The sequence below is a fragment of the Gymnoscopelus braueri genome (genome assembly GCF_963280865.1).
Source record: "Gymnoscopelus braueri genome assembly, chromosome: 24".
NCBI classification, from domain to species: domain Eukaryota; kingdom Metazoa; phylum Chordata; class Actinopteri; order Myctophiformes; family Myctophidae; genus Gymnoscopelus; species Gymnoscopelus braueri.
In genome coordinates, this window is record NC_137626.1 from 38,588,093 (window position 1) to 38,615,872 (window position 27,780).

The 27,780-nt window shown below is 44.9% G+C and overlaps 1 protein-coding gene across 2 annotated transcripts; it reads right to left on the bottom strand.

The window, feature by feature from the left end:
* Positions 1-69: 69 nt before the first annotated feature.
* Positions 70-27,780, bottom strand: LOC308080380 (uncharacterized protein). Of its 2 annotated transcripts, none has more exons than XM_080422207.1 (7): positions 27,661-27,780; positions 26,024-26,146; positions 25,115-25,246; positions 24,256-24,375; positions 22,945-23,061; positions 17,010-17,108; positions 70-693 (listed from the first exon to the last, which is right to left on the bottom strand). In XM_080422207.1, the coding sequence occupies exons 1-7, from the start codon at positions 27,698-27,700 to the stop codon at positions 584-586; spliced, it is 741 nt and encodes a 246-aa protein (XP_080278333.1). In that variant the 5' UTR covers positions 27,701-27,780; the 3' UTR covers positions 70-583. The 2 variants fall into 2 exon arrangements, with proteins under 2 accessions (XP_080278333.1, XP_080278332.1); XM_080422206.1 differs by lacking the exon at positions 70-693 and adding an exon at positions 4,597-5,883.

Here is a 27,780-nt window from a genome sequence, read left to right on the forward strand (position 1 = left end):
TATGCCAGGTCTACAAATGACCTGGCATCCGTCTACATAACATGCTATCTAAATTACATTTTAGCCTTTGCATAAGCCTGCAAGGTCGTCAAGGCTAGGGCAAGTGCTATAGGCTACGTTGGAGGCTGAAGATTGGGGGTGAGTCTGCAGTTCTAACAAACTGTGAGTTCGTTCCACAGTTTGGGAGCCAGAAGGGAGAAGAGTCTGGGATGCGTGGAGCGTTGTCCCGGATGTTTTAGGGAAGGTTCTGACAGCTTCCCTGTGTTAGCTGATTTGAGATGTTTTAGGGTTGGATCAGGCTTTGAAGATAGGGGGGTGCCATACCTTTTGTTGCTTTGGCGTAACAGCCAACATCAGTGTTTAGTACTCTGTGCGGGCTGTAACTGGGAGCCAATAGAGGGAGCGGAGAAGGGGGGAGACATGTGAATATTTTGGCTGATTGAAGACCAAGCGTGCTGCGGCATTCTGGATCATTTGGAGGTTGATACAGTCTGCTTGAGTAGGAATGTGGACGCGCGCACACACACACACACACACACACTCTCACACACGCTCGCAGTCCATTGTGTCCGATGATGACCCTCTATTTGTGAGTCCTTTGGTGGCTCAATAGTCCGAGCGATGAGTGACAGTTGCGGTAGCAGACCGGGCATGTAAAATAGTCTGTGAGCCAGTGGGGTTGGTCGGTAGCATCTGATGGGGAATACACACACACACACACGCACACACACACAATGTTTTTCAATTGATTGATCCTGGTACCTGTTGAGAATACACTGAAAATCTAGGAAAATATACATTCCAGAAAAGGCGTAATTGTCAAGATGGCGTCTAGGAGCCTAAAATGGCTATATCATTATATAAATAGTTTGACTAACACCAGTTTGGCCTTCACACCTACACCGCACCGACCAATATGTCTGAGTCATAGTGGCACTGTCTGTGTCCCTTTTATGCTCATATATTGAGATCTCTGCATCACTATGATAATTATTCCCCCCCAGATGGTACCAATGGTCCAAATTTGGGGTCCTGGCTCACTCAATGAAGAGGGGTTGATCGGGCATCCCTTTAGTGTGGTCTTCAATTAGTCTTTGCTAAGAAGCTACTTCTTCTGCCCACCAGCACTGCATTGACCAATGTCCAGCCGACCGTAGAGGACGTTGCGCGTAGAGGAAGTCTATGGCTGGACATACGATTGACAGGCCCCTAAGGCTAACGTTATGTCCTTACAGGATTTGTTTTATTTGCAAAAAGGCAGTACTATGGAATAAAGATGAAAAAAAGTTTGCTGAGCAGTAGACAAATTGAGCTCACTAATGATCAGCTTGGTCACTTCTATCACACAATACAGTGTCTCACTCTCTTGATTGATACCACTGGAGCCTAATGCGCACCAATACAGCAGGTCTATACATTTTTGGATGGACAGCCACTGTATGATTATGGCACTCAGCCTTAGTAATATCAATTCAATTATCATTTTGCCACCTCTTTTTCAGTAAATCATCACAACCTTGAATGGACAAGTTTGGGCAGAAAGCTCCATCCTGCACCCCTGAGCAAGCAGCTGTGGTGACAGACAGCATTTTAAACATGATTGCCACAGACATGCACCTGCTGAGAATGGTACACATAGTACAGATGGATAGAAACAATGGATAACTACTAAATATAATACGCATTTAAGAAATAAAAAAGTAGATACAATAGGAACAAACTGGTTGTTCATTATTAAGTGACCTGTCTTAATTTCTCTTGTATGTTTAGAATTGCTCTTTAATTAAGCAAACCACTTTTTATCCACTTACTGGATTAATCACTGGAATATTCAGTAGAATACTCTATTAAAAAAATATTCTAATCATCACCCGAATCATCAACAGTATCCGTAATAAAACATTACATACACTGTCATACAGTAACATAATAGAAGTTGTAATAGTTTAAGCAGATCGAAAAGGTAGAAGCTAATAGCTTACCTATCCTTCATGCATGTCATTTGATTGACAAAAGGCAGTTGTAATGACACTACTGAGAGATGCAGTTAAACTAATAACATTGATACTTGTAGTGACACTACTAAGAAATGTAGTTAAACTAAAAACACTCGGACTGAGATGCAAATGCACAGATATTTTCATCATTTGTGGGTTTGGGGGCAGGGTTTCTGCTAGGCATTTTCTGTCCGGCCAACGTGACTGACAAGATTCTATTTCACCGGCCAATGTGACTGATCTTGGTTGAGACTGGGTTTTCCTGTAAAATGTGTTAATCCCACACTCACAATCCTGAAATACTAGTCTATCATTTGTCTAAAAGTCGGATCTTAAATCAGAATGTAAATATGAAAATAATGCACAAATAGCAACTTAGGCTGGTCCTCCATTCGCTATCAAGAATCCACTTCTTTATGTATTTTTTGGATATTACAGCCAATCGCTGTAATATCCATATTCCATACTTTAGCGCTACAATATCATTACCATGAATTGTGTATCATGACCATCAAAAACTATATATATTAACCACAAAATCACGAGAATAGTCCTGTGGGACAGATTAGGGTGAATGACTGTATCTCAACCCTAAAAGGGGTTCTTGGGTCAATCTAAATATTCACCATGTTATTTCATTAACAATGATTCTCTAATTGCATATTCTCTAATTGCATATCAAAGAAAATCTAAAATTCTAAAACTTTTGAATATCCCAGTGTTCGTCAAAATTGGTCACAAATGTCAAATTGATCGTCCATAATGTAATTCATGTCATGTGTTTGCAGATAGCTGAACACTACACCTCATTACTTTAGGTCCAATACTTTATCTCAGATGCACTGCGCTGTTCCTGTGTTTAACCATAGCATGATGGATATCAAGCTATCTTATCTACTCCATCATGCAGGTGTCACTTGCCAAAAAGAACATAGCCAGGACGGACACAAGATATGTGTCCCAGCACAGCTGTGAGACATAAGCGGGGTAAAAGTACAAAAATGTTTTACTTAAGTAAAAGTATCAATACTGCAATGTAGAAATACTCTGTTACAAGTAAAAGTCCGGAATTCAAATATTACTTGAGTAAAAGTATAAAAGTATTGGTATCGAAATGCATTTTAAGTACCAAAAGTAGAAAGCACTCATTATGCAGAATGTCCTTTTTTTCACAACTTTTCAAATGTATAAAAATAGCAGATCTACAAGCTTAGCATCACGACACATTGTGAGCTTAGACTGCCTATTTTTAAAAGGCCGTAGTGTATGTAGGGCTGAAGTGGGTAATGTATGTTACGTAATAATAATCAAAATCTACAGAGTAACTTAAAGGGACATTTCGCCGATTTTGCATCAAACCCCTATTTTTATGAAGTCTAGGACCCATAAACATGATCCTGGTGTTTTTTGTGTTTTATCTGTATTTTTAGATTTTTATCCATGTCACAGGCAACTCTGCGTCAAATGACGCAGAGATGCTTTATCTCACCTTATTTCCGCACTACATGACTGCAGGTGACATAGCTCAAAGGACCGGCCCCGAAGGTGTCTCCCTAACATTTTGTTAAACCTTCTTTCCCCACTCGGCCACTCCCATTAGCTGCGGCCGCTGCTGCTGCTCATGCAGCCAGCGGGCAGCCCCCCGCCACCCCCCCCGCGCGTGCGCGCGCCGCCGCGGCCGCCGCTGGGGATTTTAGACAGAACAGAACACAGAAAACAGCACACACTGCTATTTTCGCGGAGCGGCATGCTTTGGTTTGGATCTGGGGGGGGGGGGGGGGGGTCGCTCATCATTCGAATACCAAAACTCAGAAGACAGTTGACTGGCAGTCAATGACTGGCTGGTGGCTGCTATTTATGTTATCAAATCTCTACATAATGTTATATCATTGCCCTAAATGGCGAGATATTAACAAGGAAAGGATGATGAAAAAATCATTATGTCTGTATTAGCCTTGATGTCTGTATAAGAAATGACTTTGTACAGGTGAAAAACTTTAGTTAAACTTGCAGAGTGACGCATTACTTTACCTGAGTTACATCTTCTGATAGTTGTGTAATGTAGGATACTAATTTAGCTGGTTGGGAAGTGGTGACCACTGGTGCATGGGTAAGAATGCAGAGAGGCTTCTTCTCATCTTCGATGGTATTTATTATAACCTTGGTTACAGATGGTATTGGAACGCAGTCCCATGTTGCAAATAATAAACAGTAAAGTATCTTCGGTGATATAGTCCAAACACAATCAAAACTAGGGATAATATATCAAGCATAGAAAATAGCTCTTCATTATAAACAGGACATTCTGCATAATGAGTACTTTTACTTTTGGTACTTAAAGTACATTTTGATGCAAGTAACTCAAGTAAATTTAGAATTCCGGACTTTTCCTGTGTGGCCCTTTGGATTTCTATTATACTTCATGTCAAATTTCGGTGTCATAAATACACAGTGCAAAGGTACCATTTGCCAAGAATGATGGAAGTCATCTTTCCCTCACTTTTGTGAGGGAAAGAAAGAAAAATAGAATATAAAAATAAAGCAATTGATATTTTGAACCTTTTTTTTTCTCTTTGTAATTCACATTTTTATTTGGGAATTGGCAGAACAGACAAATGCGTTTCACATTACAGTGCTTTGCTTTTCTATGCAGTCCACATCTTTATGCAGTCTCTGTGTGGAAGTCCTTCTTCGTCCCTCTGGTCCATTCTTTTCTGCATGTTTTTCAATGTTCCCTTAATTTTTCTGTGAGCAAAAACAACATGCACCAACCTATGAATGATGCCTTGACTTCGAGAGAAGGATCCACCCGGAAATGACGCCATCTAAAACATTTTCACCCCGTCCGCTACAGTGTAATCAGATTCATAAAAATACATTTTCCAAGATCGCATTTTTGGTGTAAACAAGCTATATTCAACTGCCGATAACTATAGAATGAACATTCGCGGTTACAATGTTTGTTTACATCCGGGTTTAAAAAAATAAATCTGTGGATCGTCAAAAAGAATAAGGTAAAACCGCTGGCAGTGGCGGATGAATTAATTACTTAATTAATACCTGGCAATGAATGTGTTAAGAAGGTGGTTTTGCCATTCATTATCTGACAAGTTTCCAGCCATGTAGGAGGAGCAGGTGTTACACGGGTCCTTCTTTTGATGGTAAAGACCCAGGTTCTGCCTCTTAAATTCTTCTGAGAACACCTGCCTTGATAATGGCCTCAGCATCTTCTCCTCAGCCGCACGACGGTACACTTTATGTAGGCTCCTCATTGATTGAAAGACCAGGTAAGACTCCAGGTACTGTTTTGATGTTAACGACCTACAGTAGTGGGGCACCTCAGGGAGATCCTGCAGAAAACTCCTCATGAACTCATGAGCCTCACCTCTGTCATGTAATGGTGCATTCTTCTGTGCATTTTCTGTGTATGTGGTCGGCCAGCTAAAGGCCGACCATGCCTTTATTCCAAGCGTTGACAACAAAAAACTCCTGCACACCCTCCTTCTCTCTCCATTAACATTCAAAAAGAAAACACGAGCACATGACCTTTGCGAAGACCCCCTTCTCCTCTTTACTGGGGCGACATCTATCAAACCTTGCACATACATTCTCTTCTCTTCCCAGTTCATGATCTCCCAAAAGCCTTTAAAAATCTGCTCCCTGTCTGCCTCTCCGATGTCACTGCAGTGATACTTGGAGGACTTGACACACGCAGCAGACTGGCATCTTGGTCCCATCACCCGAGGCTCATAGTGAACCTCTTCTCCCTTGCTCCTGCCAATGTAGGACTGTCCCATCATTCTTCTTCTTTGCTGAACAATCGTATTTCTTTGTTTCTTGCGCTTTCTTCCTCCAGCTGTGTCTCCCTCGGCCCCATCAAGGGAATCTAAAAAACAAAACAAAACTAAAAAACATTACTGTGTGTGTGTACATCTATTCACTCAACACTCATTGTGAGGTCTATAGCAGTGGTGGAAAAAGTACTCAGATATTTTACTTAAGTAAAAGTATCAATACTGCAATACAGAAATACTCTGTTACAAGTAAAAGACCGGAATTAAAAATGTACTAGAGTGAAAGCACAAAAGTATTGGTATCAAAATGTACTCAAAGTACCAAAAGTAAAGATACTAAAATGTACTAAAAATAGCTGATCTACAAGCTTACAACGCGTCACGATGCGACGCGTTGTGAGCTTGTACTGTAGATCGGCTATTTTCAAATAGCCTAGCTATAAAATAGTTAGTGTTAGTGGTGAATGTATGTTTCATAATATCATAATTCATATCTTAAAAGTAACTAGTAACTAAAGTTGTTCTTTTCGTTTCTACATAAGAAACTTACTTATGGGATATCATCGCCCTCTGGCGATTGCACAGAGCACAACACATGAGCTCCCGGAAACAATCTTCGATTGGACAGGGTTCTGTGACGCAAACCGGAAACCGGTTGGGTTATAAAGCCCCCAGCGTCACCAGGTTCGTCCTCTTCCTTCACTCTGCTAGCAGCGAATGCGCACGAGTCCTGAAGACAACACTACTAGCAACCGCGATAAACTTCGACGAATCCCAACAAAACCCATAGCGAGGGCACCCAGTGTCGCTCTACGGGCGTTTTCGTTATCTAATCAGTTTATCGTTGTTAGATTAAAACGCTCCCACGTTACTTTTCCTGTCCTCTCATTTCTTTCCACGAGCTAAGAAGTTAGCTAACGCCGCTAGCCAGACTACAGGCCGCGTTAAGCTAATAGGCGGAAGCTAGGCTGGATTAGCCTAGCTGCGTTTACCTGCCTCGTGGTGACGGAGGAAAAGAAGATGGAGGCGCCTCGAGTCTGCGGTCTGACGGGCTGCGGCCTACCAGTAGCAGCGGACGACCGCCATCGGCTGTGCATCCTGTGCCTGGGGCCCAACCATGCATGGCTCGCCCTGCACCACGCAGGCGACGAAGACGCATGCAGACCTTGTGACGACTTCATGGTCCACCAGTTGGAGTGCCGCCTCAGGAGGGCCCAGGGCCTGGCGGCCTCCAGCGGTAGTGCTAACACCGACGCTGGCCTCGCCATGGGCCACACGGCGTCGGTGGGAAGCACAGGCCTCGAGATAGGCCTACTGCAGGATGCGCCACGATCCAGCGGAGCCAGCAGGAAAGTCCGGGGAGAGGCTTCTTCGTCGCCTACGCCGGACCACGCAGCTCCAGCCGAGGCCAGTGGGCCACCAACCGGGGACTGCGTGCCTCCCTCCTCCCCCTCCTTCTCCATCCTCGCCTGGGGCGACACTCCGACGCCTGAGGGGGGCTCGGATGGGGAGGAATTCGGGATGGGAGAGGCTTCACAGAACGGGGTGGAAGCCGGACCCTCCCCCCGTCGGGCAGAGGAGGCCCCAAGGTCCAGTCCGGGGCCTCTTCTGCCTACGTCAGCGCGAGAGGAGGCAGCACCGTGGGTGATGGCTCCTAGCCTGGTGAGGGAGCCTCTCGAGCCCGTGTCGGCGGTGCTAAGACGGGCTATATCCAGGTGCGGCCTGGAGCAGTCGATGGAGGCGGCGAGGGCTTCAGTCGGGGCCCCCATCCCAGGATTCCAGGGCCTGACGCCTCCTCTCCGGGGCGGACCTGGGGGTCGTAGGCCTTCACCCCATGGACGTTGCTCTAGCCACGAGAATCGAAAGGACGAGGAGAGGCTCGGTGGGAATCGGCCCGGGACATCGGCCCATCTTCGCCGAGCATGCCAGGCAAGATCGCACCGCGGCCCTCAACGCTCTCTACAAGGCCTCGGGCTCGGCTGCGGAGGCGCTCAACGTGGTGTCGTTGCTGCAGGGGTCGTCCGCCGTCAGGCTTAAAGAGCTGGTGGCCAAACCCCTGGTGGACGGGATGCCTGCGGCAGCGGTCCACAGAGAGTGGGTGGAGGATGCAACGGAGCTGGACAGGCTGGTGCAGATAGCCATCCTCTGCACCTGCCAGAGCCTGATGTGGACAGGTCGAGCCATGGCCCTCACCGCGGACTTGGAGAGGGCCCAGTGGTTGGACCTGGCCACAACTCCGGGGGCGGATGTGTCTACAGGACTTCTCGCCCTTCCCCTCCAGGCCCACAACCTCTTCGACAGCAGCACGGACCTGATCGGGAGGACAAAGGCGGAGGAGCAGCAGAGGCGAGGGGCGACCGCAGGTCTCCTCGCCACCGCCGTTGCTGGACACAGGCGAGGAGCGTCCAGGTCGTCCTCCGCCAGAACCAACTCCTGGGAGCGTCCCTGCAGCTCCCTCGGCGTGGGGGACGTGAGGAAGCGCAAGGACTCCGAAACCCCCCCTCCGGTAAAACCCCCCCGAAAGGACCTCAGGGCTGGTCGCAAAGGGAGGGGTAAGTGACGGTCTATGGCTGATCCCGTCACGGCCACTTGGCTGGAATTATGCGGGGTCAGCTCCCCACTTGGGGACCGGCACTGGCGCTCTTCTTGCCCCGACGGACAGGGCCACGGGCGGCTCCGCGGGAACACAGAGACTATAAGAGACGTAAAAAAAGACAATTTAATTGCCATGCTGTCTTTTCAGTCAAATGTGTGTAATGTGCTTTGTGTGTGTGGAGTAAACCTGTTGCCGAAACCACAAATGCTCATTCCTTCTCATACTAATGTTAGAGGCGGATCGCACCCCGGTGGGGTGCCCTGTCCTCGAAGTTATGCTATGAGCCGCATTCCGAACACTGCAGGGACAACTCCTGTGCGTGCCATGACCATGATGAATCAATCGCAGGTAGTACCTCTTTCTGTTATGAATCAAATGTCTATAGAGTGTTGTTTTCACAATGTGAAACAGGGGCTTTCTGTGAGTAAAACATTTCCAACTGCGACATTGCAGTTCCCTCTTCCGTCCGGCAGATGGCTGCAAAGTTCATCTGTAGGACGGTCGAGAGCCAAAATGGCGGCCTCCCTCAACTGCCCTAAAATGGCGGACGAGGGAGGGCGGAAATGCGTTTTTCAGTCAGCCCCGGTGTTGCACCGTCAAAACTTCCCGAGGGGGACGGAAGGTTTGTTCCGTGTAGCAACAACGTCTCCGCACAAGAGGCCCGCCCCAGTTGACCTCCCTAAGATGGCGGTTGTCAAGAGGCGGAAGTTGACGGACCGACGGAACCCGGTGTTACCCCTTCAACTCTCCCCGAGAGGACGCCTCCGGTGCCTCCGGTTCCCATGGAAACGGGCTCGTCCTCCGAAGCGGTGAGTTCTTCGCGTCCGTTGAGACACGGACGGAGGCGGCTGCTGCTGCCCCCCGTGGACGCCCTCCCACTGGTTACTCCAGTCGGGCCGGCAGTTTCACCGGTTACCTTGGTAACAAGGCAGCGCTCTTCGGAGCTGATGACGTCATTGACCCCCTCCGGCCCCACGAACCCTCTGGCTCCTTGCCTGGCGCAGTGGGAAGCTTGCAGACCGAATCCTTGGGTATTACGTACCATTACGAGAGGATATAGGTTGCAATTTTCCTGTAGACCTCCCCTGACGGACGAGGTTATTTTCTCCCGAGCGTCAGGCCAGGCGGCTGTGACGCTACGGGAGGAAGTTGTGTCTCTGCTGAGCAAGGGTGCTATCAGAGAATTATCTCCGAATCAGAGCCGGCTAGGTTTCTATTCGGAATATTTCCTGGTGAAAAAGAAAGGGGGGGGGCGTGAGACCTATTCTGAACCTAAAAGGTTTAAATAGGTTTCTGACGACCTTCAAATTTCGACGGCCAAGTTGTTGCGATCGATACGTCAGGGGGATTGGTGGACGAGTATAGATCTGAAAGATGCCTATTTTCACGTCCCCATCTACCCCGCGCACCGGAAGTTCCTACGTTTTGGCTTTGAAGGCAAAATATACGAATACACGGTGCTCCCGTTCGGCATGTCACTGAGCCCTCGGGTCTTCGTGAAGTGCACGGACGCGGCTATCGCCCCGCTACGCCAGCAGGGTCTCCGCCTGGCGATGTACATAGATGACTGGCTGCTGGTGGCGGGGTCGAGGGAGGAGGTGGCGCGGCACACAAAGGTAGCCATTGCGCACCTGACGTCCCTGGGGTTTACGATCAATACTCAAAAGAGTGTTCTGATTCCATCCCAGCAGACCACCTTTGTGGGGATTTCCTTGGACTCATCCACGATGGTGGCGCGCCTGTCTTGGTTGGCCGGTTTCCTGGCATGTGTGCGCTCTTTCCGTGTGGGGCGCAGAGTCGCGTACAGGACATGCATGCAGGTTGCAGGTCTCATGGCCTCGGCCATACACCTGATCCGGCTGGGCAGATTCCACATGAGACCTTTTCAAAGGTGGATGCGGAGGCTTAGGATACCGCACACCATGAAGTCTCGTAAAGTGGTGATATCTCCCCGGTGCGTTTGACGACGTTGCAAACGTGGTCACAGGCGTCCTTCCGGTCCGGTGGAGTCAGGATGGGCGAGGTGGTGTCACGAAAGGTGATTACCACAGACGCTAGCCTCTCAGGTTGGGGAGCTGTCCACGACGGTTACTCAGCCAGCAAGGGGTGTGGACTTCTGCTCAGAAGGTATACCACATCAACTATTTGGAGTTGTTGGCGGTCTTCCTCGCCCTCCGACGGTTCGAGGACCGCATTGTGGGATGTCATGTTCTGGTTAGAATGGATAACACCACAACGATGTGCTATGTCAATAAACAAGGGGGCCTGGGCTCTGTTGTTTTGGACAATTTGGCACGTGAACTGACGCTATGGAGCACATTGCGTCTAGTCTCGTTATGCGCCTCCCATGTGCCGGGTCTCCTCAACAGCGGAGCGGACCTGCTGTCTAGAGGCGAACTTCGGTACGGGGAGTGGTCTCTCAACCTGCAGGTGGCGGGCCTGATCTGGCTCCGGTTCGGTCGGGCTCGGATTGACCTGTTTGCGTCCGGGGGAAACGCAAAGTGTCCACGATTCTTTTCTTTGAATCACAAGGATTCCTCCTTGGGAGTGGACGCGTTGGCACACGTCTGGCCGGACGTTCTGCTGTATGCTTTCCCACCTTTGGAACTGATCCTGTCCGTTCTGGAGCGGGTCAGGGTCCAAGGCAGGACGGTCCTGCTGGTGGCCCCAGCATGGGGAGTGTGGAGGTCGGAGATCGCTCCTCTCCTCTACGCTGAACCCTGGCCTCTCCCGCTTTTCAGAGATCTTCTGAGGCAAGGCGGGGATGAGGTGTTTCACGAGTTCCCCGGGGATTTGGACCTGTGGGTCTGGCCCGTGAGGGGTCGGTGAACGACCGGAGGTGGTTGGACCGGTGATACATGTCCCTTGGGGACACAGTTATTGCCGCTGGCCGTCCGGCGTGGAGTATTGACAGAGGGTTTTACCTCTGTGGCCCTGGCTCGACCGTGATGGCACCTGGGGTGTCATTCGTGGTCGAGATGGGGTGGGACTATGGTCAGGGGAGACCGGCACTGGCTTTGGCTGGTTTCTCTTCCCTTGACCAGTGGTCTCCTTTCTGTTTCCCTGGGGCCGGCTGGGCCAGGCCTGGGGGACAGGAGTCTGACTCTCTTTCAGGGAGAGGTCAGGTTCATCTGATGGGCTCCTGTCTCGTATCCCTTCCTTATGACCTTTTGGGTCATGCGTCTGGGGGTCGGGGTCCTGCCTGGACTGGAGGCATGACCTTTTGACCTTGGGGCGTACAGGTTGGATAGGGTTGCTCCTGGGACTCCCCAGGGGGGTCTGTGTGTCCCATAAGTAAGTTTCTTATGTAGAAACGAAAAGAACTAGGGGTTACGTAGGTAACCCCAGTTTTCTTAGTTTCGTAGTAAGAAACTTATCGGAAACCCCTTCTGTGCGCTTCGACTAGCGTGCAGAGTGAAGGGTATCAGAGGACGAACCTGGTGACGCTGGGGGCTTTATAACCCAACCGGTTTCCGGTTTGCGTCACAGAACCCTGTCCAATCGAAGATTGTTTCCGGGAGCTCATGTGTTGTGCTCTGTGCAATCGCCAGAGGGCGATGATATCCCATAAGTAAGTTTCTTACTACGAAACTAAGAAAACTGGGGTTACCTACGTAACCCCTAGTTTTCAAATAATTGTAGTGGAGGAAAAGTACAGAAAATGGGAAATACTCCAGTAAAGTAGAAATTCCTCAAAAGTGTACTTAAGTACAGTACTTGAGTAAATGCACTTAGTTACTTTCCACCACTGGTCTATAGTATAGTATAGTCTATAGCAGCGTTTCCCAACCGGGGTGCTCAGCGTTCACTGAGATGGCTTGGTGTGGCGTCTAAAATTTAGAACGAAAAAAGAATGAATGTTGTCTGGTAAGCAACTGCGCATGCGTCCGCAACAATGTGATCAGGATCAGTTAACTTTACAGGTAGCAAATCCGGTTTAGACCGCATACGGCTACGGCATTTATGCGTGCCTATTTGTGCGTTCAAATGACCAGATACAGTAGGCGGGCTCTACACAGATAATAGACCCCCATCACAACAAACCAAACGACACACTCTTGACATGAGGAGCACAAGCAGAGAAATTAAATTCCACCAACATTCTAAAATGTTTTGTCGTTGGCCCAGGCGGACACATTATTAGGATAGTTAGTTTAGTTATGAGTTATAGTTATGTTTAATTTAAGGCCAGGTGATATTAAAGTGAAATTAACACATCTGTGGTACATACACAATTAGCTTTTTTTTCTATCTATCTATATCTATATCATTGCTGTGCAATGAATGGAGGAGTCTGATTATTATTTGTACAAGCTCTTGTTTTATTGGATCTTGTTTATTTGATACAGTTATTGGTTTTAGGTCTTGCTGATTTGATTTTCCTATTTGTCTCATCTGTTTAAGAAAGTACCTAGCTGATATATTGCACTTTTACCTTAGCGCTAGGTATACTCTTAGTTGCTTGTTTAAGAAGAGAAGGCACTTAAGACTTCTGGTGATTAGTAGTTTTCCTGCCTACCTATGTTGACTGCACTTATTGTAAGTTGCTTTGGATAAAAGTGTCTGCTACAATGACTGTAATGTAATGTAATGTCTGATTTCACCTAACCAGAGTAAAACTTATTTGGTACTAAACCCAATATACTTTTAAAACACAATATCCAAACACTTATGACAGCACCCACCAAATAACTTTAAAAAGAAAAAAAAGGACTGAGACAGATAACAGTTTCACCGATTTATTTTTGGAAACTTACAACTTGTTTTGTTTTGATGTAATCATAAAGAAACCTTGAACATACAAAATAGCACACACAAATTCAATTTGGCCTACAAATATATAAACTAATATTAAATTTACCTTTTATTTTTTCTTCTGTCTTAGTCTTAGTGTGAAACTTGAGCACTTTTTTTGGGCGGTGTAGCCGCCCCTATAAGTGGGGTTGGGACACCTCATTAGCTGTATTGTGATTGGCTCATTAGTACACCCCTAGCTGTACTGTGATTGGCTGACTCTATTGGCTGACTCTATGCAGCACTGTGATTGGCTAGCGAGACACATGATGACATTAATAACCTATAAATAGGATTATGCACTTTAAAAAATCCATATTTTTTTTTAAGTGAGCTTCCATCACTATGATGACCACTGTGATGACCACACCGCCCACTTCACACTGGGCGTGATTTTTTTAATTTAAAAAATAAAAAGACAGAGCTACTGGTCAAATGCTCTCAGTCTCTCTCTGTGTTTATTTTTGCCGGACCCAGGGGGTCTGGCTTACATGAGGCTTTGTACCTGTTTTCTCCATACATGGGCATGGTCACTTTGTCACTTAGCCATAAAAGCCATAAAAGTCTGTCCCCCTTTCGTCCATACATGGGCATGTTTTGTACCTGTTTTCTCCATACATGGGCAAAACAATTGTTTTGGTCACTTTGTCCTTAGGCCCCAGCCATAAAAGTCTGTCCCCCTTTCGTCCATACATGGGCATGTTTTGTACCTGTTTTCTCCATACATGGGCAAAAACAGGTTTTGGTCACTTTGTCCTTAGGCCCCAGCCATAAAAGTCTGTCCCCCTTTCGTCCATACATGGGCATAGACACAGGCTGACACGTCATGTGAAGTCTGGGTCTGGCAGAACCAGGTCTCCTGGTCTTGTTTATGTAAGTCAGGCTTGAAAAGCTGAGCTCACAGAGGTAGGTTGTAGAAAAGGGGAGCAACACTGCCATTGCACTGTCTGTGATGGCTGGATATTCTTTTGCAAAAGTCAACCAAAACCTGTCCAAGCTTAGATCGCTGAATTTCATTTTCAAACCACGGTCCTCCCTTATTTCCAATAGCTGCTCTTGCTCCTGCAATGAGCTGTTCACGTTTGCAGAAGACGAGTTGAATGGGTCATGGACCAAGTCGAAGTCTTTGATGGAAGCTTAGGTGAAATAAAAGGCAAATTTCTCCTCGAGAGTTTTCAAATGCTGAGAAATTAGTAAATTATCCCACACAAAGCAGGAGTGCTTGGGTGTCCAATGTTGCTGAGGGGAAACATCTCAAGCTTGCCCTTATCCACATGCTGCCGCCAGAGGGCGAGTTTGGACCAAAATCTGTCCAGTTTATCTGTGCTTGTGAGAATATTCCATATATGCTAGTCTTACACACCAGCACTCATCTGCAAACAGTTCTGTATATTTGGATTGCTCAGCAGACAGAAAGCTTTGTAATTCCTCCCTCAGTTCATAAACACGCGACAAAACTTTCCCTCTGGAGAGCCACCAGACTTCTGTGGTCAACAGCAACGTTTTATGATCCGCCCCCATGTCCTCGCACAGGGTGGCGAACAGCCGGTTTTTCAATGGCCATGCTTTTATAAAGTTAACGATGCTTACCGCATCATCCAACACAGCTGACAGGACTTTTGATAAAGTCTTTGCAACCAGAGCCTCACGGTGTAAAAAGCAGTGTAACCATGACGTCAGGATTCTTCTCTTTCACTCTGCTTACAAATCCCTTCCCATCAGTGCACACACTGACACAGTTCTCCCAGCATAAGTTCCATTGCTCCAAATACTCCGATGTCACCCAAAGCCATACATTTGGGCGAGGGTCGCTTCACTGAATGGACTCGGTGGTGATTGGCTGTGTGTCCGTGACGGACGATGAGACATTTTTGTTGGGACATTTTACACGGCACAGCCAGTCATCTCAGACGGCACACTAAAGTGCTGCGGGACACTGAAAAAACACTGGTCTATACAACTCATCAATCATGAACACATTATTCAGTATTGTACCTGGGACCACTTCAAGTTCCTCTCTCTCTACACTTCTCCATGCCCTCCCATAGAACACCCGGACCGCACAGCCACACATTTCATCCAGCAGGGACATACTGTAAACAAATGTACAAACTGCTGATGAACAACTTATTGAATGATAGGCAATAACAGTCTGCTAAGTTATTGTTATATAGCTGGTTAACTAAGACTCCTCAGTAAGCTAACAGCTATATTACTATTGCAAGAATGGTCAGCATGTGCATGAATTAATGCCCTCATACTTCATGACACTGCATATACAGGCATACAATAATAAGCAGGACTTTAAATATTACATTAACTTCTGCAAAGAGGGGGTCACGGAGTTGCAGTTTCATTAGAATTTGTGAGAGAAATGCTATATGAACAAATTTCTTGTCACATTGCTCTCCTCAGAAAACACTAGATAGATTTTATAACATTAGCGTTAGTGCTAAGTTTGATAAACAGGTACACTGCATAGTTACTTTTAACAGACTTATTTATAAACATTGAGCTTACCTTTACAAATTCAGACGGGGAAAAAACCCTGCCTCGTTAAAGTGTGTTTTCTTCCGCTCTGAGTCTGCAGCTGCTCTGTGTGCCACGCAGGGGAGAGGGGGTGGAGTTAGCTGGTTTGGTCGACAGTTTGAGGATCCAATGGAGTTAGGAGGTTTTGTCAGAAGCGCTTTTTTCCTTTTTAATTACATTTTTATCCCACGATTTTGTAACCCCATTTTTTACACCCAGTGCCAATTGTCTATGTAATCCTGGGCACTACTTTCCCTCTGCCAACCTAGGGAGGCCAGGGCCGAGCTCATGCCTCCTTCAATGCATGAGAGCCAACTGACCTTCTTATCACCTGACAGGGGAGAGTTTCCCTAGTTGGACGTAGCGCGTGGAAGGAACACGTTATTCCAACCAGTTCCTTTCCCCTCCATCAGGCACCAGGATTACTGCATGCTTTTGTGAGGGTACCTAAAATGGTAAATGGTGCATTTATATAGCGCTTCTATCCGAAGCGCTTTACATTGATTGTGCCATTAACCCATTCACACACACATTCATACACCGATGGCGGAGGAAACCATGCAAGGCACCAACCTGCTCATCGGGAGCAATTAGGGGTTCAGCGTCTTGCTCAAGGACACTTCGACACTAACTCTAGGGGAGCGCCCCAGCCCGGGATCGAACTGGGAACCTTGCGGTTTTCCAGTTCACTCTACCCGGCCACTCTACCCCTGAGCCACTGCCGCCCCTGAGCCACTGCCGTACCCAAGGGAACACGGGGAGAACATGCAAACTCCACACAGAGAGGCCCTTTCGCCAACCCCACCTAGGGTATGGGCACTGATGACGCAGAGGAGAGAACACGCCCCCAGGCCAGGGCCCACAGCGTCCACTGCGGGAATCGAACCCAGGACCTTCTAGCTGTGAGGCGACAGCGCTACCAACGGCGCCACCGTGCCCCTGAAGCGCTTTTTAATACTTTCCATTGGTTCAATATTTTTTTAACCACCACACAGACATAAAGGGTGTTCAATAGGGTTGATTTATGAAAAAATACATAAAAAAGCTGAAAAATTGAGTTAGCTGGTTTCTGCCCGACAATATGCAAAAAGTAAGATGTACTTTGAAGTGGCAATTACATGAAGAAAGCACAACAAACAATGAAAAAGAAAAGGAAGAAAGAACAAGACAGAGAGAGAGAGAAAGAGAGAGAGAGAGAGAGAGAGAGAGAGCGAGAGAGAGGACCCCAACAGAAACAAGCCCACAAATTTCAATCAATCAATCAAAGAGAGAGAGAGAGAGAGCGTGTATGAAACGTACCTATGTGGTCTTCCACTTCAACTTCAACTTCAGCTTCAACTGTGGCACTCTCTGGCTCTGGAGAACTCATCTCCTCCAGGCTGGACTCCGCAGACTGATCTGGAATGAAGGAATAGAATAAGGACTTTGATTTGACATGGGATTTGACATTGTACGAGCTCTTTTTTTATTGTTTTATTGGATCTTGTTTATTCGATACACTTGTTTGTTTTAGTTCTTGTTCATTTGATTTTCCTACTTGTCTCATCTGTTTAAGAAAGTAGGTACTGTAGCTGATATATTGCACTTTTACCTTAGCGCTAGGTATACTCTTAGTTGCTTGTTTTAGAAGAGAATGCACTTAAGACTTCTCATGATTAGTAGTTTCGCTCCCTACCTATGTTGAATGCACTTATTGTAAGTCGCTTTGGACAAAAGCGTCTGCTAAATGACTGTAATGTAATGGATGTGGATGAAGGTTGAATGTAAAACAGAGGTTGCTGTTGTTTTCAAAGACTGGACATTGACCTGTCATGGACTTTCCTATTAAAACACGACTCAGATTCAAATAAAAGCACAGACACTGATCGACTTTAAGGATCCATAACGGTTATTATTGATCAATATACTATTATTACATTACATTACATTACAGTCATTTAGCAGACGCTTTTATCCAAAGCGACTTACAATAAGTGCATTCAACATAGGTAGGGAACGAAAACTACTAATCACCAGAAGTCCTTAGTGCATTATCTGCAAAAACAAGCAACCAAGAGTATACCTAGCGCTAAGGTAAAAGTGCAATATATCAGCTACCTATTTCCTTAAACAGATGAGACAAAATAGCTAAATCAAATGAGCATGAGCTAAAACAAATAAGTGAATCGACTAAACAAGATCCAATAAACAATCCAATAATCCAATAAACAATACAGCAATAGAAAACAAGCGTTCGTACAACTAGTTAACAACAAGTAGGTCAGGCAGAGAGGAAGGGTAGTGTTTCCTGAAGAGGTGAGTTTTCAGCCTGCGGCGAAATATGGGCAGTGACTCTGCTGTCCTAACATCAGTGGGAAGTTCATTCCACCACTGTGGGGCCAGAACAGAAAAGAGTCGTGACCGTGTGGATCGGCCAGAAGGACCCTTGAGTGACGAGGCAATCAGTCGCCCCGAGGTGGCAGACCGAAGTGGTCGGGCAGGGGTGTAGGCATCGACCATAGCCCGGAGGTAGGAAGGAGCTGTTCCTTTCACTGCCCTATAGGCTAGCACCAGGGTTTTGAACTGGATGCGAGCCGCTACGGGGAGCCAGTGTAGAGAGCGGAGAAGGATGGTTGTGTGGGAGAACTTGGGGCGGTTGAACACCAGACGAGCCGCAGCTTTCTGAACAAGCTCCAGGGGTTTGATGGCAGATGCCGGAGCACCAGCAAGGAGGGAGTTGCAGTAGTCCAGGCGGGAGATGACGAGAGCCTGGATGAGCACCTGGGCTGCCTTCTCCGTGAGGAAGGGGCGAATCCTCCTGATGTTGTAGAGCAGGAATCTGCAGGACCTCGTCACTGATGCGATGTTTGCCGAGAGCGTCAGTTGATCGTTATTATGGGAAAATATGAATAACCAAACAGGATGAAGCGTTGACAATGTATTGACGAATATTCAAGCATAAAAAAAACAAGCATTACAGCAGCGTAGCCCCAGGCCAGGATGGCTGGGCCCCACACCCCTCTAGCCCCCAGCGGGGCAAGAGCACACAGAGCACCAATCTCATAACCTTCTTATAGTTGTCCACTGTTGTGCGCAGCCTACGCTACCGGGGGTGTGAGGACAACGGCTGGAAAAACATAGAGTTAAGGAGAACTTCTTCTAACTCTATGGACCAGAGCTAGAGGCGGTTAAATGCGTCAAATATTTTAATTAATTTCAAAACTTAATTACCGCCGTTAAAGTGATCCTTTTGACAGCATTTCCTACTACGCACAGAGCCATGGCTTTGGGTAAACATTGGTGTGTCAAAGACTGTGACAATGTCCATAGTTTTTCTTAGGGATGCACCGATATGGAAATTCTTGGCCGATGCCGATACCGATGTTTAAAATGATAATTTAGCCGATAGCCGATACCGATACCAATGTTTGTTTATTTTGTTTTTGTTGTTATTCATTCACCCTTTTGTGCCTGGAAAATAAATAATTTAAAAAGCACAATTCTAAATCATTTCAGCCCTTTATCACTTATCACTTTTAATGAGCACAAATTCAATAAGATTTATGAAACAATCTCTTTATTAATATGTAACTCTTACAGAAGATTCCAGACAGATTGCTTCACATCCAGCTAAATAGCCTTTTTTTAAACTTTCAGTCACCACAGTCTGATTGATTGATTGACATTTTTATTAGGCAAAAGAATGTAAAACAACACAGTTACATTTATAATGCTTTTGTCTAAAAGGTCCGGCCAAAAAAGTCCTTGCGGACTTGTTTCCGTTGGGGTCCTTGAATTAATTTCATAGACATATATAGTAGCAACCAAACAGTTCAAAAATCAACATGAAAATACAGATAATACAGAAAAAATACCACTATGTACAAAAAAAGAAGCATGAAAAAATAAAATAAAAAATAAATGTACAAAAAAGGGGGGGGGAGCGTGTAAAAATGATATACAAAAAAAGCATGAGGAAATACAAAATATGTACAAAAAAGAGGAGGGGGGGGGTCGTCTGTCTACAGGGAAACTGGTACTAGCTCCTCTTTCGGCCTCCAGAAAGATGAGTTTTTAGGGCTGTTTTGAATGAGCCCAGCGAACTGCATTTTTTGAGGGATGGGGTTAGACTATTCCATTCCTTGGTGGCTGTGCTATAGAAGGAGAATTTGCCCATGTTTGTTTTATGGGTGGGTGGTACAGTCTCTCTGTTGCAAACGGACAGTGGTGGAAAAAGTACTCACATTTTCTACTTAAGTAAAAGTATCAATACTGCAATGTAGAAGTACTCTGATACAAGTAAAAGGCCTAAAGTACAAAAGTATTGGCATCAAAATATACTTAAAGTACCAAAGTAAAAGTACTAAAATGTTTGAAAATAGCAGATCTACAAGCTCACAACGCGTCGCGATGGGTTGTGAAAATAGCAGATCTACAAGCTCACAACGCGTTGGCAGGGGTTGACACTAAGGTCTCAGAGGCACTTGCCCGTCGGGCAAGTGCAGGTCATGTTCTACTTGCCCACAGGTCTTGCCCACTTGCCCGAAAAGTAAATCGTCCTTTATAAAATGATGGTAAAATTAGAATTACCGTTCAATTTAACACATTTTTTACTTTCTACTTGTGAATTATGGGGCTGCACGATAAAAAATGTCATACCTCAATATTTATGCCAAGTATCTAAATAGCTATGAATATGACTATGGGTTAACACTTGTTATTTTATATTTTTAAGTGTAGCAACAGTGAAAACAGCACATTATAGGCCAACAGTGCTCTTATTTTACATTCCACAGACCATTTTGAAGTCCATACAAATAAACATAAATAATGTTTTGATGGATAAATGCAAATGATGAAATCATATATTGTCGTTGTCGGGCAGAAACCTTGTATTTCCATATTTCAATGGTTTTGTAATATGGAAAAATATGTTTGTTCATAAATGCCCTACTTCATCATTCAAGAGTGTCACACTATAAGAGTAAAATAGCAGATCTACAAGCTCCCAACGTGTCGAGATACAATGCATTGTGAGCTTGTAGATCAGCTATTTGTCACTATTTTAATTTTTGTTCTTTTTTTTAAGGATATACAAGGTTTCCACCTGAGAGCAACGTTATATAGCCTATATATGGTTCTGTATCAGTATATCAGTCAGTTTTAGCAGATTTCATTACAATTGGCTGCCTATGAATTTCACAGGCCTGGTTAGACAACCTGGCCTGGCGGGGATCTGCGCACCAAGCACAGCAGCTGCACACAATTAACTTAATGAGGGAGCTTGCGACTAGTTTTGCACACCAAAAACTGCTCAAACAATGTCAAACTGTCATGATTCTGGCTGTTGAAACCTTCCTCTTTGGATTATCGTTTAAAAAAGGAACAGAACATGGCTGTTTTTAAAGGATTATATTTATTTCTTGTCCGTCAGAGCGGTGAGGGCACAGCTTCCTTCTTACTTGAATGATAGCATAAACTTTTAAGTTGTTTCCAGTAATTAATTTCTATTGCTGGCTGGATCTCTCATAAGTTTGGGATTTGACTGTATTTCGTCACATTTATTAATCTATATGCGGCAGTTGATAAAACGTCGGGTTGTTTAGCCTACCGTTTGATATGCACAGATGCGCTGGCATTGACAATCCATGAGATGGCTGCTAAGCAGTTCACTTGTGTTATACCTCTACTGGTTAGTTCTAGTAGAATGGCAGTTCCAACGTTCTAAAAGACAAGTGTAGGGGAAATGAATGATGATAAAAAAATCATCATCGGGCCACATCGGTGAAATAATGGCCGATGTTGCGGTTTGGCTCTACTCATAAGAGCCACTGCACGTAAAGTGTGTGTGTGTGTGTGTGTGTGTGTGTGTGTGTGTGTGTGTGTGTGTGTGTTACACAAAGTGTGTGTGCGTGGGAGGGAAGGACAGAGAGGGAAGACAAGAGGGCGGGGGGCAGAGTGCTCTGGCCACGTTCATGTGTTTTTAGACAGATATCTCATGTTGTGTTTATAGTGAACAAAAGATGGTTGCGTCCCCACTGCCACTCAAGCGCGCACTTGCCCTGTAGGGCAGGCTGAAAGCTAACTCCACCTGCCCGCAAGTTTTATTTACCTGCCCCGGGCAGTCGGGCAGGCGTTAGTGTCAATCCCTGCGTTGGGATGCGTTGTGAAAATAGTGTCTACTTTTCAAATGACCCTTCAGATTTGTGGTGTTGAAATCCTTGCTGGTATTATCCCCTCTTGAAATCTCATTGGAACATGTCTTGCAAACTGCTAAACGGCGATCTTTCTCTGAGACAGTGAAGAAATCCCACACAGCCGATGTTGTCTCTTTTATTGTTTGTATGTAAACATGACGCGCGTGGTACATGTGCAGTTGTTCTTTGGTGTGTGAGTGTAGTATTATACCACCACCTAGGGATCTAATCTGGAACTGCAGATTGGTAGGCTGCAGAAAACACATACTGTAGCAAGCACAGTCAGTGAACATCGGCCACTGCCATCAGTGAAAGTCAAGTTATTCACCGATACGCCGATGGCAGTCAACAAGGCTAAAATCGGCCGATGCCGATGTAAGGCCGATACATCGGTGCATCCCTAGTTTTTCTGCCATGTTATGAATGTGGAATGTATATGTTTTAGCCATAGAGTTATAATATGGGTTTTAGCTCGTTAAATAGACGAGAGGCGTGCACGCGCCGCTCAACGGCGAGAGCCATGTGTCTGTGTGCAATACAAGAACGCTCGCCCCAAAACACACTCTGCCCTATTTTACTGAGGTTACGTTTAGGAATAACTAGTGGCGACCGTTTCGAGGTCGTCACTTGTCGATTTGATCCGGGGCGCACGTGTTTTGGGGTGAGTGTTCTTGTATTTCATACAGAAACGGAGCTCTCGGAAACATCGCTGTCGTTCACAAGTCGTTCTGGATAAGAGTGTCTGCTAATTGGCTAAATTGTCATTTTAATTGTTTAGGAGGGAAACAAAGTCATAAAAGATATTTTACAGTACAACCTATACGTTTTGTGCTGCCAAAAAATAAGATTTGCTTTTGGTAGTAGCAAAAAGAAACAAAGCACAGTAAACTTTGTTAAAGATACATTTTGAGTGATACATATTTTTAATGATGACAATAGAGTAGATAAAATATCATTGATCAAAATAAATATTTCATAATAATCATGTACTCATTCAATGATATCGCTACAAGAGAACAGAATCAAAGGAAGAAAGACAAAAAGAGCAGGGAACTTACAGAGGTCCAGCTGGTCTTCAATTTCAACTTCAGCTTCAGGTTCCTGTTTAATAGAAACAGTGCTGCCTGGTGCTGGAGGACTCATCTCCACATGCAGGCTGGACTCCACAGACTGGGCTGGAATGAAGGAATAGAATAAAGACTTTGATTTAACATGGGTTGTAGATGAAGGATAAAAGTAAAACAAAGGGAACATAAAGGTGCAATTTAAATGTGATCCCCAAGCTTCAAGACATGTTGAACTTTGGTAGAGCTTTGGTAGTATAGATTGCAGGCGCAGAGGCCTGAAGAGAAACTCCAGCACCACGGACTAGGGCATGTCATTATGATGTGAAAAAAAGAAGACAACCTCACACACACACACACACACACACACGCACACGCACACGCACACGCACACACACGTGCGTTCGGGAAATGAAAGGTTGACTCCCACTTCCTATGCCAGAAATTTCAACAGCTTGGTCCAGGCTTTCTTTTTGAGCAAAACGCGAAGGAAAATAAAAGCTTGGAGATCGAGGCTAGTGACTGACTGACTGACTGACTGACTGACTGTCATTCCTAAAATTATATAGGAAGATATTGTCGACTCCTGCATGGTTACTATCTACAACAAGCTACTAAAGATTGCTATAAAGCAAATGTTCATTATTAGATTATTATCAAAATAACTGTATAATAATTATTATAACTAACTACTATAATTATGTACAATTTCGTAAGGGTGAAATATCTTGACTTATTTGCTTGCCTGTCATTGGAGGTAGACATATCATTTTAGGCACAGGCTACTGTAATGTTAGCCCTGCATTGGGCTTTATGCTGGCATAAATACAGCATAGATAGACATGTGTCATGCTGCAGCTAATCAGTTATACAGATTAGGCTTATTTAGAGACTGAAGTGTAGGCTATGACAATAAGTTCAATAAACAATAATTAATTGCTGTGGTACATCGGTTAAAATGCAGATCTATGGCCCGGACGGTTGGCTTAACCGTCTGGGTACCTAGGCTGGTAATTCTGACGGCCTTTGCTGCATGTCACTCCCCATCTCTCTCCCGATTGCCTGTCAGCCTACTGTCCTATCAATAAAGGCATAAAAGTCCCCAAAAAAGTCATACTTCTTCATACAACGTTGTATGACGAAGTATACAACAGTGCCACAAGAAAACGCAATACATAATTTACAAAAATAAAGGTTTGAGTGATACATTTTTTTATGAAGACATACAATTTTGCCATGATAATTATATACTTACATTGATAAGTTGACAGCCTTAAGTAAAGAAAGACAGAGCATGAAACTTACTGAAGTCCAGGTCTTCAATTTTAACTTCAACTTCAGCTTCAGGTTCCTGTTTAATAGAAACAGTGCTCGCTGCCTCTGGAGAACTCATCTCCACCTGCAGGCTGGACTCTACAGACTGGTCTGGAATAGAATAAGGACTTTGATGTGACATTTGATGTGACAGGTTGATTGTTAAACAGAGAGAACAGAGGGTGAAGTGTTTCTCAAAGACAGGGTGACGTGAACGTGAATGGTTCTGCATCGATGCAGTAACATAACTTAATTATACTACTAAAGTTTATTGTTAATTTTCCAATTGATTCTGGGAGAAACATTGCATTGAACTGTGCATAAACATTACTGGACAACATGCCATTACAGGACATACTGCCTTTACTGGACTACATGCCAAAATAGGAGATATGACTTAGGCTAGGCTTGCTTCCTCGGGGGAACATTAAAAAGGTTTTTTTCACTTGACATGCAAATATCTAGTTATTTTCTCAATATTCTCATATATTGTTATATCTTGTAATATTCTGCTAATATAGTCAAAAGTAAAAAGTGGTGCACATCCAAACCAAAGGAGAGGTGGATCTGTCCCCACACAGCAAGTGTTACAGCCACTGGAGATCACTCTGTCAGTATTAGAGCAGTACTAAAGGGTTAGCATGGATAGCGATGTTGAGAAATGCAATTAACATACTATGCCACTGAGTTTTCCGCTCCATTACCTTTCTGGAGGTTATTTGAAACTGTAACCAGTGATAGCACTTCACTTGGCTGTTACAAGCCCGGCACGGCAAGGCTTGTAACAAAACCAAGCTTCGGTCCCTCACCTAGGAAAAGTAATATTGTTCCCTAAACAGTCCCCACTCACCCAATTCAAAGTCCTGGAAGTGCTGGGGTAAGCGTCTCTGTCTCTTGCCCCTTCCTGGGCACTCTGGAAAAACGGTCGTGGCTGGTGCTGGAAAACTCATCTTCACCTGCAGGCTGGACTCCATAGACTGGTCTGGAATAAAATAATAGAATTAGGACTTTACTAACACAAAATTCAGTGTAACGATAGTTCATGTAGACACGGAAGGCAGACTGTTTATATACTTCATTAACTTTCCCCGGACCCCCCCCCCCCCATTCGAACAAGCTAATACAGTCGTACTCCTTTAAGTCAGTGCGTTCAACCTCTTGTCATTCTCATTCGCTACAAGCCAACTCACTCACGGCCTCATACCCACAGTGCAACTCTGGCGGTCCATTTAAGCAGCCTCTGTTCTCTGTTCATTCTACATGCTTAGCTGTCATTGCCGGTTGTACAACTGTCAAGTGTAAACATTCCTCTACCTCCCCGGCCTCCTCCCTGTGGCATTCTGTTCTTGTTGGTGGGATGGTTCTGTGGATGGTGTGTATGTGATTATGTAAGGGTTCAATGTTGTGTTTATGTAATAACTGTATTATACTCTGCTCGGGGGGTTTGTGATTGAAGATCCGTGACATGTTTGCACAGGGAATCTGTAATATCACATGAGCAGAGTCACACCGCCAAACTGAATGCAATATCATTGCAATATATGGTAAATGGCCCTAAACGTTCTGAACGTTTAGGGCTTGTTGAGGCTATTAGATGCAAAAAATAATAATAAACACATTTGAAAGATACATGCTCATTATGGTCATTATGTTGATGTTTTTACCATGATAATCATATACTGAAACGTTTATAAGGTGATAGCGGCACAGAACAACAAAAGAGAGGGAGAGAGAGCGGGCGAGAGAGTATGAAACGTACTGGTATCCAGGTGGTCTTCAGGTTCCTGTTTAAGAGTGTCTTCAAGTTCCTGTTTAATAGAAGCGGTGCTGGCTGGAGCTGGAGAACTCATCTTCTCCTGCAGGCTGGACTCCACAGACTGGTCTGGAATGAAGGAATACAATAATGAAATTTTTCATGCGTCGTAGATTAATAATGTAAAACAGAGGGAAAGGGGGTGTAAAGAAGTGTTTTTCAAAGGTTGGGTAGTAACCTAATATACAGTACATGGCCAAGCTTCAGTGATGCGAGTGTTTAGGGCTTGAGCTAGAGCTTATGTTTGTTTTCTCTTGTTGAGTCTAGCAAAATGTGGCTTTTGCTAAAAACATGTACAATGTAAATGTATAAATAAAAGTTCACCATACAGGAATATGGCTTCTTATAAATAAACAAAATATCAATGGTATTGAATTAAAGCTAATGAAAGGAAATCAAATAACTCTAAACAAAAAGGTACATAGTTTGACTGCTGTCGAGTGGCATATTGGCAGCAATATGACATCTCTCCCCAGCTACCCACAAACCCTCCCTCAACGGCCAGGCCACACCAATGCAACTAGTCGCAACTCCTTGCAACAGAACCGTTTTAAGGCCAGTCCACACCAATGCAACTCCTTGCAACTGCCATTGGGGATAACGATTGCAAGTAGTTGCATGTTGCAAGGAGTTTCAAGGAGTTGCATTGGTGTGGACTGGCCTTTAAGGGACAATGGTGAATTGTGTCCCAAGTCATTAGCCTGGTTCCAGACGAATATGCCATTGCAAAAAAAATGCCCTCGGCAGATTAGGTCTGGCCCCTCTCAATAGAGATTGTATTTCTCTCCCTCCGAAGTTGTGAGGGACCACAACATTAACATTCATTCACACACACACACACACACACACACACACACACACACACACACACACACACACACACACACACACACACACACACACACACACACACACACACACACACACACGACATGATGTAACATTAGCTGTTTGATGTTCATCCTGAACCAAGAAACCTAGCTAGCCATGCAGCTAGCACTTAGCAACCTAGCTAAACTTAAGTTAGCATTTATTAGCCATGGTTCACATGACGCTCGTCTGTCAATTTACAACCCGTACATCTATATAAACGTTCAGATTTCAAATATAAAGTGCTGACCCGCCGACCACAGATGTAACAAGTTAAAACGCCTGGGTTTAAGTAACCGAATCTTCCATATTGTTCAATAAAATGCTTTTTAATCCGATCGCCGGCTATTTTCTATTTAAAATAATAATGTATCAGGGTGCGATACACCTTCCAACCGATAGGGGCGCGTGGTTGAAAGCATATGGAGAAAATTTGGAGAAAATGGCCGGCGATCGGATTAAAAAGTTTTTTATTGAACAATACGGAAGATACGGGTACGTAGACCCGTGCGTTTTAACTTGTTACATCCGCGGCCGCGGGGTCAGCACTTTATATTTGACATCTGAACGTTCATGTAGATGTACGGGTTGTAAATGTAAAATAAAAAAAAAACAGGAAGTAGCGCCATGACTGACAGTCATGTTTCAGGGCTACGTTATCATTAGCTAAACAGACACACAAACAATGTACAATGATAGTGTTGTCTTCATACGTTCGTCCACTCGGTTCCCATTGACTAAGATGTATTCCATCAAACTGCCTGCGCTGTGGCTGTAATGACACGATTACAGTACTAACTACTGTACTACTCGAGACGTTGTTGTTGTTGCCA

Bases quoted from the DNA above. Each gene is read 5' to 3' on its own strand.
- LOC308080380 (XM_080422206.1), bottom strand. From the start codon at position 27,700: ATGGAATACATCTTAGTCAATGGGAACCGAGTGGACGAAC. The intron at 26,147-27,660 runs GTATGAAGACAA...CCTTCATTCCAG, and splicing joins TGGGAACCGAGTGGACGAAC to ACCAGTCTGTGGAGTCCAGC. The intron at 25,247-26,023 runs GTACGTTTCATA...ATTTTATTCCAG, and splicing joins TGAAGACCACCTGGATACCA to ACCAGTCTATGGAGTCCAGC.